The 17,078-nt window shown below is 43.6% G+C and overlaps 1 protein-coding gene across 5 annotated transcripts in view; it reads left to right on the top strand.

Annotated features, from left to right (window-relative positions):
* FARP1 (FERM, ARH/RhoGEF and pleckstrin domain protein 1) overlaps nt 1-17,078 on the top strand; it is a 309,946-nt gene that overhangs the window by 230,507 nt on the left and 62,361 nt on the right. For all 5 annotated transcript variants that reach the window (XM_080658853.1, XM_080658851.1, XM_080658855.1 and 2 more), the window contains exons 6-11: nt 1,139-1,236; nt 8,003-8,117; nt 8,942-9,089; nt 11,556-11,651; nt 14,216-14,379; nt 15,105-15,173. In XM_080658853.1, the coding sequence (XP_080514979.1) occupies nt 1,139-1,236; nt 8,003-8,117; nt 8,942-9,089; nt 11,556-11,651; nt 14,216-14,379; nt 15,105-15,173 (690 nt within the window). The remainder of the gene's footprint in view (nt 1-1,138; nt 1,237-8,002; nt 8,118-8,941; nt 9,090-11,555; nt 11,652-14,215; nt 14,380-15,104; nt 15,174-17,078) is intronic.

Below are 17,078 nucleotides of genomic sequence, written 5' to 3'. Positions count from 1 at the left end.
CGTACAGGAGAGGCAGATTACATGACCACTGTTTTGGTCACGGGTTACCAATTTTTGAATAAAGAATTGCTATAATAGTCTCCTCAACTTGGTGACACATTCTGTTTTTTCTGTTTTCTCTCTCTCTTTTTAGTATCGTCATATGAAATCTTGAATTTTCCATTCACTTTAATCATTCTTGTTGCTACTCAAGCTGTTGCCTCTTTGGCCAATGGATGCCCCTTCAATGCAACACATTTGTTTTGGGAAGTTGCCTTGCTTTCTGGCATAGCTAGGTATTCCAGACTCATTTTGCACCTTTCCCTACCCCAGCCTGGAATCTACATTTCTTTGTGTCCTTCCAAGGGATAATTGGGTGGGAGCCAGAACCTGGTTTGGTTGGTAAGAGTTACTTCTGAGATGATACTGTTTCTAGGCAGTGGGCAAAACTACTAAATGTCTTTTCTGAAAAGTTAGGAGTTCATACTGATATTTTCCAACCAATTTTAACATTGACTGTTTCCCCATAATTTCATTGTTTTATAAATACCTCTTTTTTCTTTTGCCAAAAGTGTTTACTTGCTTTATCCTACAATATAAAGAAAAGAATTTCAAAGTAAATTGATTTTTTATGCATCTGAGAGCTGAAACTTGTGGAAGTGGCTAAGTGAATATTGCACCACAAAAAAGACATCCTTGTCTTTCCATTTCCCATTGCAAAGCTTTTAACTAACTATAATGAACTCTACTGCTATTGTCTGAGCCATAAAGCCATTTTTAGTATATTGTTCTGTGAAAAAAGTTAATTGTTTGCTTTACCTTGCAAAAATATATAGGGTGGTAAGTAATCGTGTACCTATATTTAACTTCTGCTTCTCTCCATATAAAATGAAACGTATTACTCACTGCGTGAAAAGATTACAGCACGTGTCTCACAGTCCTTCAGGGAGCTGTGTGTATTCACAGGGCAGTCAGAGGCCTCAGAAATTAATTTCAGCCTTGTGGACTTTCTTTTCCTTGTTTTTTTGTACTTTTTTTTTTTTTTAGTTGCTCACCGTGTGGACAGGTTGCCAGGGGTGAGCATGACTTAGATGCCGACCTTCCCCACCCTCCATAGCTCATCTCTGTGTTTATAACGCCCGTCTCTCTCTGTTTGCAGGTACCTGTTTGCTCTGCAAGTGAAGCAGGACCTGGCTCAAGGCAGGCTGACGTGTAATGACACCAGCGCTGCCCTCTTGATCTCACACATTGTACAATGTAAGTGCTGTCGGTTTCCTTTAGAAATCATGTTGGAAATGACACAATGATCTGATTGGAAAGAAAATCAGATCCACTAACAACAATAATAATGTCTTCATGTTCTTTTGCTGTTAACCTGAGTGCATATGAGTGGAAAACAATACTTTTAATTTCAATTAATATGCGTGTCCCCTAAACATTGACCCAGGAATTCTGTGTCCTGTTGTTTATCTACCCTTTTCAAGGCCCAGTGCTATTGTTGACATCTCAGTTATCTCAAAGGAGAAGCTTAGAGGGACAGGGGCCAAGTAGACTAAACCTGTTCTGTCCTTTTATCATCAACTGTGGCACATTAGCTGAACAACATAAAACTGTCAAAGATTTCACTTGTATTCTGCTCTTTAGTTCAGAACACATGAGGCTGGACTGGATCTAGTGATACTTTTTTAAAAATCCACACGAGAGCCCTAGCCATTTGGCTTGCAGTGGTTGGTCGGCAAACTCATTAGTCAACAGAGCCAAATATCAGCAGTACAATGATTGAAATTTCTTTTGAGAGCCAAATTTTTTAAACTTAAACTTCTTCTAACGCCACTTCTTCAAAATAGACTCGCCCAGGCCGTGTTATTTTGTGGAAGAGCCACACTCAAGGGGCCAAAGAGCCGCAGTTTGCCGACCACTGGCTTAGTGGATAGAGCATCAGCCTGTGGACTGAAAAGTCCCAGGTTCAATTCCAGTCAAGGGCACATGCCCAAGTTGTGGGCTTGATCCCCAATAGGGGGCATGCAGAAGGCAGCGAATCAATGATTCTCTCTCATCATTGATGTTTCTATCTCTGTCTCCCTCTCCCTTCCTCTCTGAAATCAATAAAAATATGTTTAAAAAAATCTAAAAAAATAAAATCACACTAGAGGTCATTTTTTCCATTGATTTTTAGAGAGTAGAAGGGAGGTTGGGGGAGGAGAGATAGAGAAAGAGAAAGAAAGGAAAAGAAAGAAAGAAAGAAAGAGAGAGAGAGAGAGAGAGAGAGAGAGAGAGAGGGAGGGAGAGGGAGGGAAGAAGGAAGGAAGGAAGGAAGGAAGGAAGGAAGGAAGGAAGGAAGGAAGGAAGGAAGGAAGGAAGGAAGGAAGGAAGAAAAGAGAAAAGAAAGAGGATGGGAGGGAGGGAGAGAGGGAGGGCGAAGCATTGACTGGGGCTGGGGATGGAACCACAATCAAAGTATGTGCCTTTGGGAATTGAACCCATAACCCTTTGGTCCCACGGGTCAACATTCTAACCACTGAGCCAAACTGACCAGGGCTTGAAATGCAATATTTTAACTTCCTTAACCTAGACAAAGAACAAATTAGATTGTGCTCATCCTGAGGCTTACTGACAGCCCACCTGAGCATTTTTTTTCTCTTGGCCAAGGCCATACTTGAATGGGATATACACTTGGTGTTTTGGGAAGGTAACTATGTATGTATATAGACAAAGGCCAACATACATAAACACTAGTATAAAAAAATATTGTGCTAGCATTTTAAAATTTCCATTGTATACAAAGTAGTTCCATTTAATCAGCCCCATCCCATTCGATAGCTGCCCAGTTAATAAGACTTCTAAAGGTTTGTAGGAAATATCATTCGTAGTAGTCAACAGATTACCTTAGTCCAGTGGTCGGCAAACTGCAGCTCGCGAGCCACATGCAGCTCTTTGGCCCCGTGAGTGTGGCTCTTCCACAAAATACCACGGCCTGGGCGAGTCTATTCTGAAGAAGTGGTGTTAGAAGTTTAAGTTTAAAAAATTTGGCTCTCAAAAGAAATTTCAATCGTTGTACTGTTGATGTTTGGCTCTGTTGACTAATGAGTTTGCCGACCCCTGCCTTAGTCTAATATGATGAGGTGTTACTATAGACCACACTTACCTTTCTTTCTTTTGGTATATGGGCATTATTGAATATCTACCAGACTTAGCAGAGAGATGTTTTCTTAGCAATTTGAAAAACTGGTGAAAGAAAGAAAAACAACAGAAATAAGTATCCTTTATTAAACCTCCCTATGTTCCAGCACTATGTAGAGTATCTCATTTCATTCTCACAATAACTCTGTGAGGTCAGTGCTATTATCTCCATTTTTACAAATGAGGAAGCTTTGGCTCAGAAAGTAACATAGCTCTTGCCTTTTGTGTTTGGTCTTCCCTCTTTATATGGTAGTGGAGAGAAGAGGGTTTGAATCAGGCAGACCTGATTTCTGTTAGTTGATTGATGACCCTGGCATGTTACTAAACTTCACCCTGCCCCAACCTCTTATTTCCACCTCTATTTCTTTCTTTTTTTTAATGTATTTTTATTGATCTCAGAGAGGAAGGGAGAGGGAGAGAGAGATAGAAACATCAATGATGAGAGAGAATCATTGATCGGCTTCCTCCTGCACACCCCCTACTGGGGATCGAGCCTGCAACCTGGGCATGTGCCCTTGACTGAAATCGAACCTGGGACCCTTCAGTCCGCAGGCTGACGCTCTATCCACTGAGCCAAACTAGCTAGGGCTCCACCTCTTATTTCTTTTGGAACATGAAAATAATAAAACTTTTTCATAAGGCTGTGAAAATTAAATGCTAGCATAAATGCCCAATACATGTTAGGTGTTCGGTAAACATACTCTCTTTCTTTACCTCACTCGCCTGTAGCCTCCCTTTCCAAACAATGGAACATTTTTAAATGAAGCTTCCTTATTGGAATAGTAACTTTATAAAATGTTTATGACCCTGGGCTTTTATTATTCCTGATGCCATTTAGTCTTGTGCCTGTTTGTTCCTCTTATGTTTCTTTCTTTGTAAAGTCAGTCAACACAGTAAATCTCACTCACACAGATGGGAAGTGGAGGTTCACCAGCACTCAGGAAACCAACACGAGGCTCAAAATTCCCTGAGAATCTTGATTTCTCCAGATAAAATGAGATAGATTAAAAAATATGCCTGCTATTTGCATACTGTTTGTTCACTAGTGAGGCACACAATATTTTTATAATCTTATATTTTTAAAGTCCCATTTCTGCATTTTTAACCATCCCATGCACTCAGTCATAAAAGGAGAAATTTCACAATGCTCTGTGACTAGTATGTCGATTAAAATTATTGATGATAGCTCTACTGACGTGGCTCAGTTGTTGAGCATCGACCTATGAACCAGGAGGTCACAGTTCAATTCCCAGTCAGGGCACATGCCCAGGTTGCAGGCTCGATCCCCAGTGTGGGGCATGCAGGAGGCAGGTGATCAATGATTCTCCCTCATCATTGCTTTCTCTCTCTCTCTCTCTCTCTCTCTCTCTCTCTCTCCTTCTCTCTCTCTCTCTCTCTCTCTCTCTCTCTCTCTCTCTCTCTCTCCCCTTCTCTCTCTCTCTGTCTCTCTCTCTCTCTCTCCTTCTCCCTCTCCCTCCCTCCCTCCTTCTCTCCCTCTCCCTTCTTCTCTGAAGTCAATAAAAATATGTATTTTTAAAATATTTTTGATTATTTACATTATCTGTAAGGTACAAGGGGTTAACTCATCTCTCTTTTTCAAAAGCTACATTAATGCTGGTGGAACAATTATCTTGAGTGAGCTGTATGTTCATCTCGGGTGTATCTATATACACAATTGAATTTTGTTAAAAATTTTCCTCTTTTATTTGAACTCATGGAGTTTTCTTTCAGACAGTCTATACTTTTTTGTTTGTCACTGGCCTTATATAGCCCCTTAATATTTCTAACTTTTCATTTTCTTTCATTTATTATGAATTAATTAAGTAAGACAATCTGATGAAGAACCAATCACTAGATAGCCCTGATGCTACTATTCCACTTGGGTAGTTTGGAGGCTGCATTTCGGGTTGGGTGTCTCCACGCTGAAGACTCCACATGGCAGACGGGTTGTCCAGGCATATCCTCATGAGATTTCATTTAGTAGATCATGGGTTTGGGGTTGTTCTTGCTGTCCCTACTTTTTGACATGACTAGACTGCTATGGAATTTAGAATATGTGTAAGCAAATATGATATCTTGGCATGAAAGTACTAAATCATTTCTTGAATATTTGTCAGCTTTTAAACACTCCACATATAAAGAGGAGCTTATTTCCATATTTCAGAGAAGAGCACACTGAGGAGAAAATGAATTTCTTAGTCCTATATTGCCATTGCATTTTAGGCAGGCAGTGAAAGGCAAAGGGATTTAAAAAACAAAAACAAAAGACAGTTATGTGCATTGACCCTGTTGCCAAAGGAAAAAACTGGAATTCTTAATTCTTTATTATATTGAATTAGGGAAAGGAGTGTGTTATAAAATCCATATGCATTAAGAAGCCCAAACGTAAAGCTCACAAGAAATTGGGATTCAGGCGAGTCCCCCACATGCAGTCAGTCTGCATTATTCTACACGCAGTCTGTATGTGCAAATTCACCTACCCTATAAAAGTTATTTGTAAAACCCCCAAATCAATACTTGTGGTGCTTTCGTGGTCACTGCAGACATATGCAAGATGGTGGAAAATTGGAGTCGTCCCACACACACATTCCAGGCTGAGGTCGGAAAAGGCAGCGCTCTGCCTCCCTGTCTCAGCTCTCATACCATAAATAGGGTGCCTCCAGCGGTCTGTTTGGTACCACACTTTCTCATTTTTGTGCTTTTTGTTGGTGATTCCCCTGTTACGATGGTCCCCAAGTGCCGTGTTGAATTGCTGCCTAGTGCTCCTAAGTGCAGGAAGGCTGAGATGTGCCTTCTGGAGAACATACGTGTGTCCGCTGCGCTTTGCTCAGGCATGAGTGACGGTGCTGTTGGCCGCAAGGTCCATGCTAATGAATTGAAAATGTCTATAAAATATGATGACTTTCAACAGAAACACACCAAACAAAATCAGTTGGCCAAAATGTCTTTTTTTTTTTTTTTTCCCAAGAGTCTCATAGGACGCTAACCCTGTATCTCTTCTGGGAGCAATGGTTAGTATTTGCTAATTCAGTGTTCATGGGGTCTTCATAGCACATAACTGCTGTAAGAATGAGAATGAACTGCACTTTCTTGAGGCCAGATAGAAGGAATTGCAGAAAAGTTAGTGCCACCATCATCAAGGCAGCCGGCGAGGATGGCAGTGTGGCCAGAGAGGTCCCCCCACTTCTGCAGTGTGTTCTGTGAGGGAGGGTGGCAACTTTACCCAGGGAGGGAAATGTAGTCTAGGAAAGGCAATTAGGAAATCGTGTTATTGATCTGTCATTGCAGCAGGAAGTGAGCGATTGATTCTCCCAGGGGATGCCTGGTGAGCTGGCACTGTTTTATGCAGAGCAAATGTTCCCAGAGGGTGAGGTTTATGGCAACATCCTGCAAGAGTCCTGGAGGGGCCCTGGCTAAAGTATGACAAGCTGCTTCACATGACGAAGTGGACGATGGATTCATAGCAACGCTTCACTTGCTCTTACTCGGAACAGCTGGGCACTGGTCGTTACGCTGCTGCTTCTTAAGCTTGTGACAGAGTACATGAAACAAAGAAAAGGGCAGGCTGTCCCAGACGTGTTAAGCTGTATAAAATTCAGGGGTCCTCAAACTTTTTAAACAGGGGGCCAGTTCACTGTCCCTCAGACCGTTGGAGGGCCGGACTATAGTTTTAAAAAAAAACTATGAACAAATTCCTATGCGCACTGCGGGCCCGGGACGAGTTGGCTGCTAAGCAGGACAGGCAGTGGCACCCGGCGGGCCGAATAAATGTCCTCGGCGGGCCACATGTGGCCCGCGGGCCGTAGTTTGAGGACGCCTGGAGATGGAGTGGAGCTGTTGTTAAGGTACAATTATTATTTTAGAGCTCTATCCTATTACAGCAATCCAGATTACAGCAATCTGAGGACTCTGTTGAGGTTATATGAGAGAAAGACGCATCCTGTTTCTTGTAGATAAAAAATTTATAAGCTTTTATAGTCTGACCAATCATTTCTTTTTTGTTTTTTAAATATATTTTTATTTATTTCAGACAGGAAGGTATAAGGAGAGAGAGAGAGAGAGAGAGAGAGAGAGAGAGAGAGAGAGAGAGAGAGAGAGAGAGAGAGAGAGAGAAATATCAATGATGAGAGAGAATCATTGATTGGCTGCCTCCTGCACGCCCCACACTGGGGATTGAGCCCACAGCCTGTTCATGTGCCCTGACCGGGAATCAAACCGTCACCTCCTGGTTCATAGGTCGACGCTCAACCACTGAGCCATGCTGGCCGGGCTGACCAATCATTTCTGATAAGAGGACTACAAGAAATTTAGCAAGCAGTTATTTTTTAAAAAACCCAAATTAGGTTCCATACCTTTATACCTATTTACAATAGTCTTTTCTCTACACAATAAAATGTTTGGGGTTTTTACTAATCATGGTTATATATAAGACTTTCAAAAGTTGATTTTGTAAAGTTCTGAAATTTGGGAGCTTCTTTAGAAGCCATGGGTCATAAACTCCATGCCTCGACTTATTGCCTAGAAGAGAAGGAACCTCTAGTTGTATGGGGAGGAAAGAAACAAACGCCAGGAAACATGGATGGCTAAGGATGGATAATTCTGAAGTTTTCTTTCCGGCTATTAGAGATGAGAAAGAGTGGAAACCATCTTTCTATGTTGGAGCAGTTGTAAAATATGTCCTCACGTCCACATTTCTGATATCTAGCCCTTATGGTACCCACCAGCTTGGATCGCCTGCTGTTGTTGGCTAGCTTCTGATGTGCTAGCTGGAGAATATTCCACTGGGAATAGATCAAATTATGGAGTATTAATCATATGGGCTGGGTTTTCTTTCTCTTTGTAGCCGAGATTGGGGATTTTGATGAAGCATCGGACAGAGAACACTTAGCAAAAAATAAGTACATACCTCAGCAAGACGCACTAGAAGACAAAATTGTGGAATTTCACCATAACCACATGTAAGTCTATTCGTTGTTTTACGTTTCCTTTTACCTGTTTCTCTCCATCCTTCCCACATACATGGGAAGAAATATGCAGAGGGTGAGAGAGAAGAACCCAGAGGCTCATGGGATTGCTATGACTCACCCAGGAGTCTCTGAAATGCAGGTTACCCACTCAAAAGCAGCGCTCCAGGCCTCCTGGCTTTTTTTTTTTTACTGTGAGACCAGGGTAACACTGGAATTTTAGGACAACCCATGCTTTGGAATAAAAGGAAGAGTATACGGCCAATTAATAGGAGATTGGGAAAATGACATGGTATTCTAGGGACAAAGTGAGAATATTGTGAAAATCTAGAACCTTTGTACCATCTCCGCGTTGGTTTTTTTGTTTGGATCAGTAAAACATTTTCAAAGGAGTCTCTGTGCCTTTGTAGTGTTGTTGTTTTAAGAGGGCGCTTGAGTACTGATGATAATATGAGAGAATGGTGCCTTGAACTTTGTTTGCAAGTTTAGGTCTATTGTGAGTGACTAAAAACTTGTTTTAACACGATGGTGTTTTGCTTTTATGTGACCTTAAAGGGAACTCTTTGAGATTCAAAATAATTGGCCCAAGCTTGAGATAGGCTTTTGGAGTTTTGTGTTACAGAAGCAATAGCGCTTTTGTTCTAGCTGCTGGACTTTGGGTTATAATGAATGGGAGGTTGGGTGTCATCTGATCGGGTAGCCCCATTGTTTGTGATGAAATGCCTTTTTATTTCCCAAGAGAAGCTCCTTAATCTCAAATTAATAGACACAGGGAATTCAAATCTCCTGGCCTTTCTCTGTAATTTTTGTTTTGTCAGTGGACAAACACCCGCAGAATCGGATTTCCAGCTCCTGGAGATTGCCCGGAAGCTGGAGATGTACGGGATCCGGTTGCACCCAGCGAAGGACAGGGAAGGTACCAAGATCAACCTGGCTGTTGCAAACACAGGAATTCTAGTGTTTCAGGTAAGAGCGTTTAGAACACACTCAATTCCCTTGGTGATGAGAGATAAGGGTTGGACCTTCCTTTTTGGTTCCATGCTGGGTGGTCCATGCTAAGACCTCTGATAGTTATTTTTAGGCAAACAGGGAAAAATTAACCTCATCTCAGGGCTTCCGCTTCTTTCCAGCCTCTCAGCTTCCAGGTCCCATTTCACGTGCCCGTGTCTGGTGGGGGAATTTACCGTTACAGATTTGTTTGCATTTGCTCACTTTGTAGGATCACAGAAATCTGTATCTCTCTGTGGACCTGTGCTTGGAACATGTGTAATGGGATCAAGACTTTAGACTCCACAATAACCTTTTGCACACTTGCACGTGATAGTCATGTGATCCTTTTTTTTTTTTTTAAACCTAATTTGGGTTTTGCATAAGCTTTTTTCTGATTTCAGATTTACCTAACTTGAAAAGTATAGTATCCGCTTGTAAGCTAGAGCAGTTTCATAAGTTTATGAAAGCCATATCTGTACTGCAGTAATTTTGCAACAAAACGCATACCTCCCTTGGGTGGATCCTACCTGTGTTTTCCTAAGGACATACGATTCTCTGCCCTCTGAGGTGTGCGCTCTCCTGATCACACTGCTAATGTACTGTTTTATTGATAGATGCTTCTCTTTCTCTTAAAAGCTTTATTGACATAATTCTTTTTAAAAATATATATTTTATTGATATTGTACAGAGAGGAAGGGATAGGGATAGAGAGTTAGAAACATCAGTGAGAGAGAAACATTGATCAGCTGCCTCCTGCACACCCCCTACCGGGGATATGCCTGCAAACAAAGTACATGCCCTTGACCAGAATCAAACCTGGGACCCTTCAGTCCATAGGCTGACGCTCTATCCACTGAGCCAAACCAGTTAGGGCTACTGACATAATTCTTGACATGCAATAAAATGCACATCTCTAAAGAGTGCCCTTTGATAAGTTCTTTTATATGTATATCCTGTGAATCCACCAATGAAATCAAGACAATGAACATATTCACCAAACTCCCCATCCCCATTTTCTCAAGGCTTTTCTTTTAAACACAAGTAGATAATCTGTGCTTTGATTTCACAAGGGGGTCGAGAAAGTATCAGCCTTTCTCATGAAATGGGGTCAGATGTCACCCAGTTTTAAAGGTGTAAATGGGTGCATGACCTACAACTTATTTGAGCTCTGCCAGGTTTGGTTACATTTCCCCCTTTGCATTTTACCCAATTAGCCTACAATTCTTTGCTCCTATATCATATGTTTCTGATGGATCCTAAGGACCACAAACCTGTGTCCTGAGAAAGGAGGTCAGGTGGGATTCACATGGGGTCATAGGGTGTGACATGTTGAGAGCAGTGTGGTGTGTGAGGAGGTGATTCCTCCTCACAATTTGGACCTGCAGAAATAACCTAGGAGTACCTGATGAGGAAAACGACAATAAACTAAGTATAGTTTTCAGTACTACCATTAATTTCAAAATTAAAACCCGTAAACATTTCTAAAAGTTAGTGGGGGAGGAAAGAAGTGCCTCACAATTGTATTAATTAGCTTTGTGTTTGATGTAATCTAAATATTGAGACTTACTTGGTAATTTAATCATGTTCAAAGACTGTATCTTGGAATTAATCTGCTTGTCAGTACCTAATTGCTCCATTCTTAACCACCTTAAATAAATGGCCCTAGTGTTCAGATGGAGGAATTCTATTTTCAACTGAGATGATAGCACAGATGTGAGCTGGTGTCTGGCAACTGCCCCCTGTTTCTCCACCACGTCCCACATGGCTGTATCAAAGAGAGGGGGTGTGAGTCCTTCCCAGAGACCTCTCTGGAAGGCAGGGCCTCCCCTCCCAGGTCCTGATTGTGCTGTTGGAAGCCTGTGGTCACAGGAGCCAGGCCAGGTGGACAAAGGGGTGATAGTTGACCTGCAGTGTTGCATCTGTGGATGTGAACAACTGCTGGCTAAGACCCATGCTCGGGAATCTCATTCTGCCACATTCACGGTGTGATTTTGGCCAAATTAAAATAATACTGTGCTGCAAATTCCACATCTATAAAAAGAAAAGAAGGCCACCTCATTGGGTTTTGTGTAAGGTTTGATATGATCTGTTAATTCCTCAGGCCAGTGCCTGGCATGCTGTAAGTAATGATTGCTAATTATGGTGGTGGTTGTCATGGTTTTTATTTTTATTTATCTTCCTTTTTATCATTCCCGTGGCCAGCCTCTTTCCTCCCTGGAGGCAGACTTAGTTGGAATGCCAACTCATGTAATTAGTGAGAAATCACGATCCCGGAACCGGCATCACCCCACAGCTGCACTTCTGTGACTTCTCCAGCGAAATGCTTTCTTCCCGAGCCATCCAGCATCAGCCCCCGTGGAAGGCCCCCATAACCAATGCAACCAACTCTCGTGTTGCTTATTATGCATTTCCTGGCTCACTGGCTGATACCTTTCTTCTTAGGGCTTCACGAAGATCAATGCCTTCAACTGGGCAAAGGTGCGGAAGCTGAGCTTCAAGAGGAAGCGCTTTCTCATCAAGCTCCGCCCAGATGCGAATGTAAGTGGCTCCCAGGAAAGAGGGGGAGACCCTCTGACCCTTGGGATAGAGGGGACCAAGTGAGGACACAGGCTGAAACTGGCCGACAGCCACTCCGGTGTCTGAGTGTCTGTACAAATAGATGCATTCAAATACTTGGTAATGCCACAGCTGTCACTGTCAGGAGACAGAAGGTAAAGGAGAGCTAGCACAGATGTGGAGAGGGTCCCTACCTTTGGAGACACCAGCAGCCCCTCCTGACAACCTGAGGTCTGCCGTGGCTGTGTCTCCAACTTCTGGCCCACCTGAGACACATTCAGCATTCTGCCGTGTCCCGGCACATCCCTGCCCACACAGCAGCATCCCCCACCTCTTGGGGCCCTGCTATTGTCCCAAACCTCAGACAGTGTGTTCTCATGAGCTAACCAGGTCCACGTCCCACAGACCCTGCAGATGCTGCTTATACTGGGAATGGGTCAGAGGGGGAGAAACAGTGTCTTCATCTGCCGGAAATGGTGCTGGAGGAGATGGATAATATACCTCTGATGTCCCCAGCTGGTACTCAGAGTGCTTTTTCCCATGGAAAAAAAGATTATAAATGGGTGGTGAGGCCTACAGTTCAGCTACAGTATGGATTAAATAGGCTTTTATGGCCTGACCTCGGAAGCATACACCCATTTATAGGTCGTTTTCCATGGGAAAATGCATTTTGAGTTCCATAAGGCCGATTTACCCATGAAAAATGACAGCACAACTTGTTTATAAGTTGGGACTGCACTGCCCAGAACTGGGAGATCCCCCCGAATAGTTGGAACTGCTGGGAACGTTAGGGACTGTGGTAACTTTTGTTTATATAATAAGGCCACTTAAATTGGGAGCATTCCATCTGGGAATAGAAAATTGCCATATCCCCTTTCCAGAATCAAAGGACATGCATTTTTCAGCCTTGAGCGATACTTTTGTGCTCCAGAAAAAAACTGTTCATTTCCTCTATGGTCCCTGGGGCCACCTGGAGGCTCGAGCCATATGCTTTCGGGTAGAGAAGAGACTTAAGACCAAGGTTGAACGTTAGCATGAATCATGAGGGGAAAACAAAACAAAAAATTGTGCTTCAGTTATTTTATGGAGGCAAAACAGGAATCTCAGTGCTTGGATTTATTTTTTTTAAGAAGGAAATATAAGCCAAGTACATACACTTTATTTATGAATTTTGTCAAAAGAAATGTTATGACTTTTGCTGAGTACCCCTGGTTTCTGCTAGTTTCTCTAAGGAATTCTGTGGGGAAGAAAATGGTTGAATGATAACTATATTTTATCATTAGGAGCAGCTATATTTTACTAAATTTGTGAATTTATGGTCATCCTATCTAATAAAAGAGTAATATGCAAATTAACCATCACTCCACTATACCCACAAGCCACACCCCACCAGCCAATCAGGAACAAGTATGCAAATTAACCCAACCAAGACGGCTGCAGCCACAGAGAGAGCAGGAGGCTTAAGTTGCCCCTGGCGATGGAGGAAGCCAAGCTTCCGCAGCCCTGGCCTGCCTTGGCCTCTGCTCAAGGCTACAAAGTTTCAATTATAGAAGATAAATAAATCCCAGATACCAGGGCCTCTGCTTGGTTCACCAGGGGGTGTGGCTGGCCTGCAAACCACCACAGGCCCCTCGCCCAGGCTGCCCCTGCCCCAAGGGAACCCCCACCCTGATTTGGGACACCCTTCAGGGCAAACCAGCTGGCCCCCACCCGTGTACCAGGCCTCTATCCTATTTAATAAAAGAGTAATATGCAAATTGACCATCACTCCAACACAAGATGGCTGCCCCCATGTGGACACAAGATGGCCAGCAGGGGAGGGCAGTTAGGAGGGACCAGGCCTGCAAGGGAGGGCAGTTGGGGGCGATCAAGCCTGCAGGGGAGGGCAGTTAGGGGCAAACAGGCTGGCAGGGGAGCAGTTAGGCATCAATCAGGCTGGCAGGGGAATGGTTAGGGGTGATCAGGCTGGCAGGCAGAAGTGGTTAGGGGCAATCAGGAAGGCAGGCAGGCAAGCAGTTGGGAGCCAGCAGTCCTGGACTGTGAGAGAGATGTCCGACTGCCCGTAGGGATTGGGCCTAAACGGGCAGTCGGACATCTCTCAAGGGGTCCCAGATTGGAGAGGGTGCAGGCTGGGCTGAGGGACACATACACACACCCACGCACGAATTTCGTGCACCGGGCCTCTAGTGCTATAATAAAATATACAGCTGAAATTTTATTGGACTCTTGTTTTCTGACCCTTTTCTCATTTTTCTTTTTTTTTTTTAAATATATTTTATTGATTTTTTACAGAGAGGAAAGGAGAGAGATAGAGAGTTAGAAACATCGATGAGAGAGAAACATCGATCAGCTGCCTCCTGCACACCTCCTACTGGGGATGTGCCCGCAACCAAGGTACATGCCCTTGACCGGAATCGAACCTGGGACCCTTGAGTCCACAGACCGACACTCTATCCACTGAGCCAAACCGGTTAGGGCCCTTTTCTCATTTTTCAACCCAATGTCTGGGGAATGGAAAAAACCAAAGTGGTATTTTCTCTTTTCAGAGCTCGTACCAGGACACCTTGGAATTCCTAATGGCCAGCCGGGATTTTTGCAAGTCCTTCTGGAAAATCTGTGTTGAACATCATGCGTTTTTTAGACTTTTTGAAGAGCCCAAACCAAAGCCAAAGCCTGTTCTTTTTAGTCGAGGGTCATCATTTCGGTTCAGGTAAGGATTCGGCTTCAGACCTCTCCGCTGGTCATGCGAACATTTCCCCCCAAGACTTTTTTGTGCCGTTGCCTTTCGCAGCCACTGTGCCATTCAGCGAGGAGACAAGGTCAAGTCAGTCCCTGAGAGTCAGTGGGGGGTTTGCTCAGTCATCCCAGCAGGCCCCTTGGCAGACCCTTGCTGTGTTCTGTTTGAACGTCAGGTGCGAGGCAGTCTACCTGGCCAGAGTAGACTCTGAATGGGCCTCTAATTCAGAAAGTCCTTCCGTTCTCTGTAGAAGCAAGGGTCTTGTTAACATCTGATGCAGCTTCATAGAACGCTGCCTAGACTTGCTCATCATCGGGTCACTTTTTCACGCTTTCAACACTTCCAATGCCCACTGCATGTCAAGTACTCTTCTAGCCATTGGGGATACATGGAGGAATTAAAATTACCCCTGCCTTTATAAAGCATACAGACTCAGGATGCTCGCCTAATGACCAAACATTGAATCAAGGGGTTTAGTTCATTGAAACTTTATTTTTAATTTAAAGGGAAATATCAAGAGGCAGAATAGACACAAAAACGCAGTTTTCCTTAGTCTGCTTTCTCTGCTGTCTAGCTGAGAAAGCCCACATGTCTCCCTGTTGTGGGAGGAGGGGAGTAAGGATGGTGAAGTGGTGTTTTGTGTGCTTAAATGAGATCGCCTTGCTGTCTTCCCTCTCCTCTCGTGGTCTTCATTTTAGCGGTCGGACTCAGAAGCAGGTTCTCGACTATGTTAAAGAAGGAGGACATAAGAAAGTGCAGTTTGAAAGGTAAGAGGAACTTCTGTGCTGCTTCGATACCAGAGGAGTCAAGTCCTTCTCTCCAGGTAACAGTGCAATTGCTGCTAGATGTCTCTGCACCCCAGCGAGGTGAGTTAGAGAATGGCTGCTTCACAGTCGCCTCGGCCAGTGTAGTGTTCGGCAGGCTCCTGGGAGGGCCCAGGGTGCTTCCTCCAAGGGAAGAAGAGGGGAAGAGAATGGACTGAGAGGACCAGGGAGGAAGAAGAGGGAGAAGCCACTAGAAGATAGGGAGGGAAGAGGAACAGGAAATTATGGTGGGGATACTTACCCATTGGTGAGTCCTTAAATATTTGGAGGGTTGAATTGAAAGTATTTTTATGAACTTCTTCATTAAATCAAGTTTGGAGGAGACGAAACAGGATTTATTATTGCTGTCGTTAGCCAGTGTTTATTGCTCTTAGGATGTCCCCGGCCATGTTCCAAGTTCTTCATATATATTAACTCGTAGTCTTCAACCCATGCTGTGAGGTCCATGCTATCTTAGTCCCTTTTTAAAGGTGGAGACACTACAGCTCAAAGAGGTTAAGTGACTAGCCTCGGTCTTTGAGCTGGTCAGCAGCCCCCTGGTCAGCTGGCCCTGGAGCCCTGGAGCTGCTCTGCCTCCCAGGGAGGGAGACGCAGAGAACCCAGAGGGACTAAAGCCCAAGGGTCAAGGTGTGAGTGATGGTGCTCCCAGGACTGTTTATTGCATGCTTTTTCCATTTGAATACATTTAAAAATTACAATAAAGTACATAGAATACGGCAAACACCCGTATTCTTACTACTTAGAATTAACATTTTAACATACCTGTTTCTGGAGTTCCTTTTCTTCTTTTACCTGTAGCTATTGTTACAGATGTGCCCTTCTTACCAACAACCTTCTTATTTCCTTTCTTTCCTCCCCAGGGTAACACCTGGCTAATTCATGTCACTTCTGTTACACATCTGTGTGCATCCAAAAAGAATACATAGATTAGCTCTGGGGTGTGCCTTTTTTTTGTATAAGTGGTATCACACTGTGCATAATTCTGCATCTTTTTAAACGCTTCCCTGATTTGAGATCTTTTTACGTGTTTTCTGGTTTTGAGGGTATTACCTTTTATTTACTTGATTCCCTGTTGGTAAACATTCGGGTTGTCTGGTGTTTTGCTTTTGCAGAAGTAAACCTACTGTGATCATCTTTGTGTATTTCTCCTGGTGCAGGTCTGGGCCGTTTCTCCCTCCTCGTACCCAGAAATGTAATGTTGAGTGGGTTATTTGCATGCTCACCTTGAAGGAACAAGCCCCATACTTTTCGTGGACAATCCACCATTCATCTTTCGAGGGTCATAGAAGAAGTGGTCCAGTCCTTTCTCTGATTCAGAATTAATTTGGATTATTTTGAAGGAAAGCTGGATGCACATTGGAATTTCATGTTTCTATGTTTATATAGTTTCACGCATTTGAGTACCTGAAAGTTCCTAATGCTTGTTCACTGGGGAGGAAGGGATGGACAGAAGAAGGAAGGGAAACAGATGAGGAGAGGCGTTAGTGGCATTGGAGCCAATTCCTTCTACTCTTGAGTCTGTAATTCACTCTTAGGGCCATTCTTCTCCTCTGAACTTAACACTGTGGAAGGATTAGCTGATAAGTAGTAATTGTCTCTGTTATAGAACTGATCTAGGAAATCATTACCCCAAAAGCACGAAGTGATTTCGTATTGTGAGACCATTGCTTGCTATTCAGAGCGTATGTCCCCCCCACCCCCTACTTCTCCCTCCTAGTGACTTTTCCCATAACTGCAGTTAGAGCCCCATTGCTAGGCCCCCAACCGGCTGTACCCCTCAAACGGGAGCAGGGGATCGCTGAGAATTTTCTCAAGGTTTATGTAATCTCGGGAACCTAGAAGAGTTAA

The sequence above is a fragment of the Plecotus auritus genome, assembly GCF_963455305.1.
Source record: "Plecotus auritus genome assembly, chromosome: 3".
Taxonomy (NCBI): Eukaryota; Metazoa; Chordata; class Mammalia; order Chiroptera; family Vespertilionidae; genus Plecotus; species Plecotus auritus.
The sequence above is the reverse complement of the archived record's forward strand: the minus strand, read 5'-3'. Positions and strand labels throughout refer to the sequence as shown.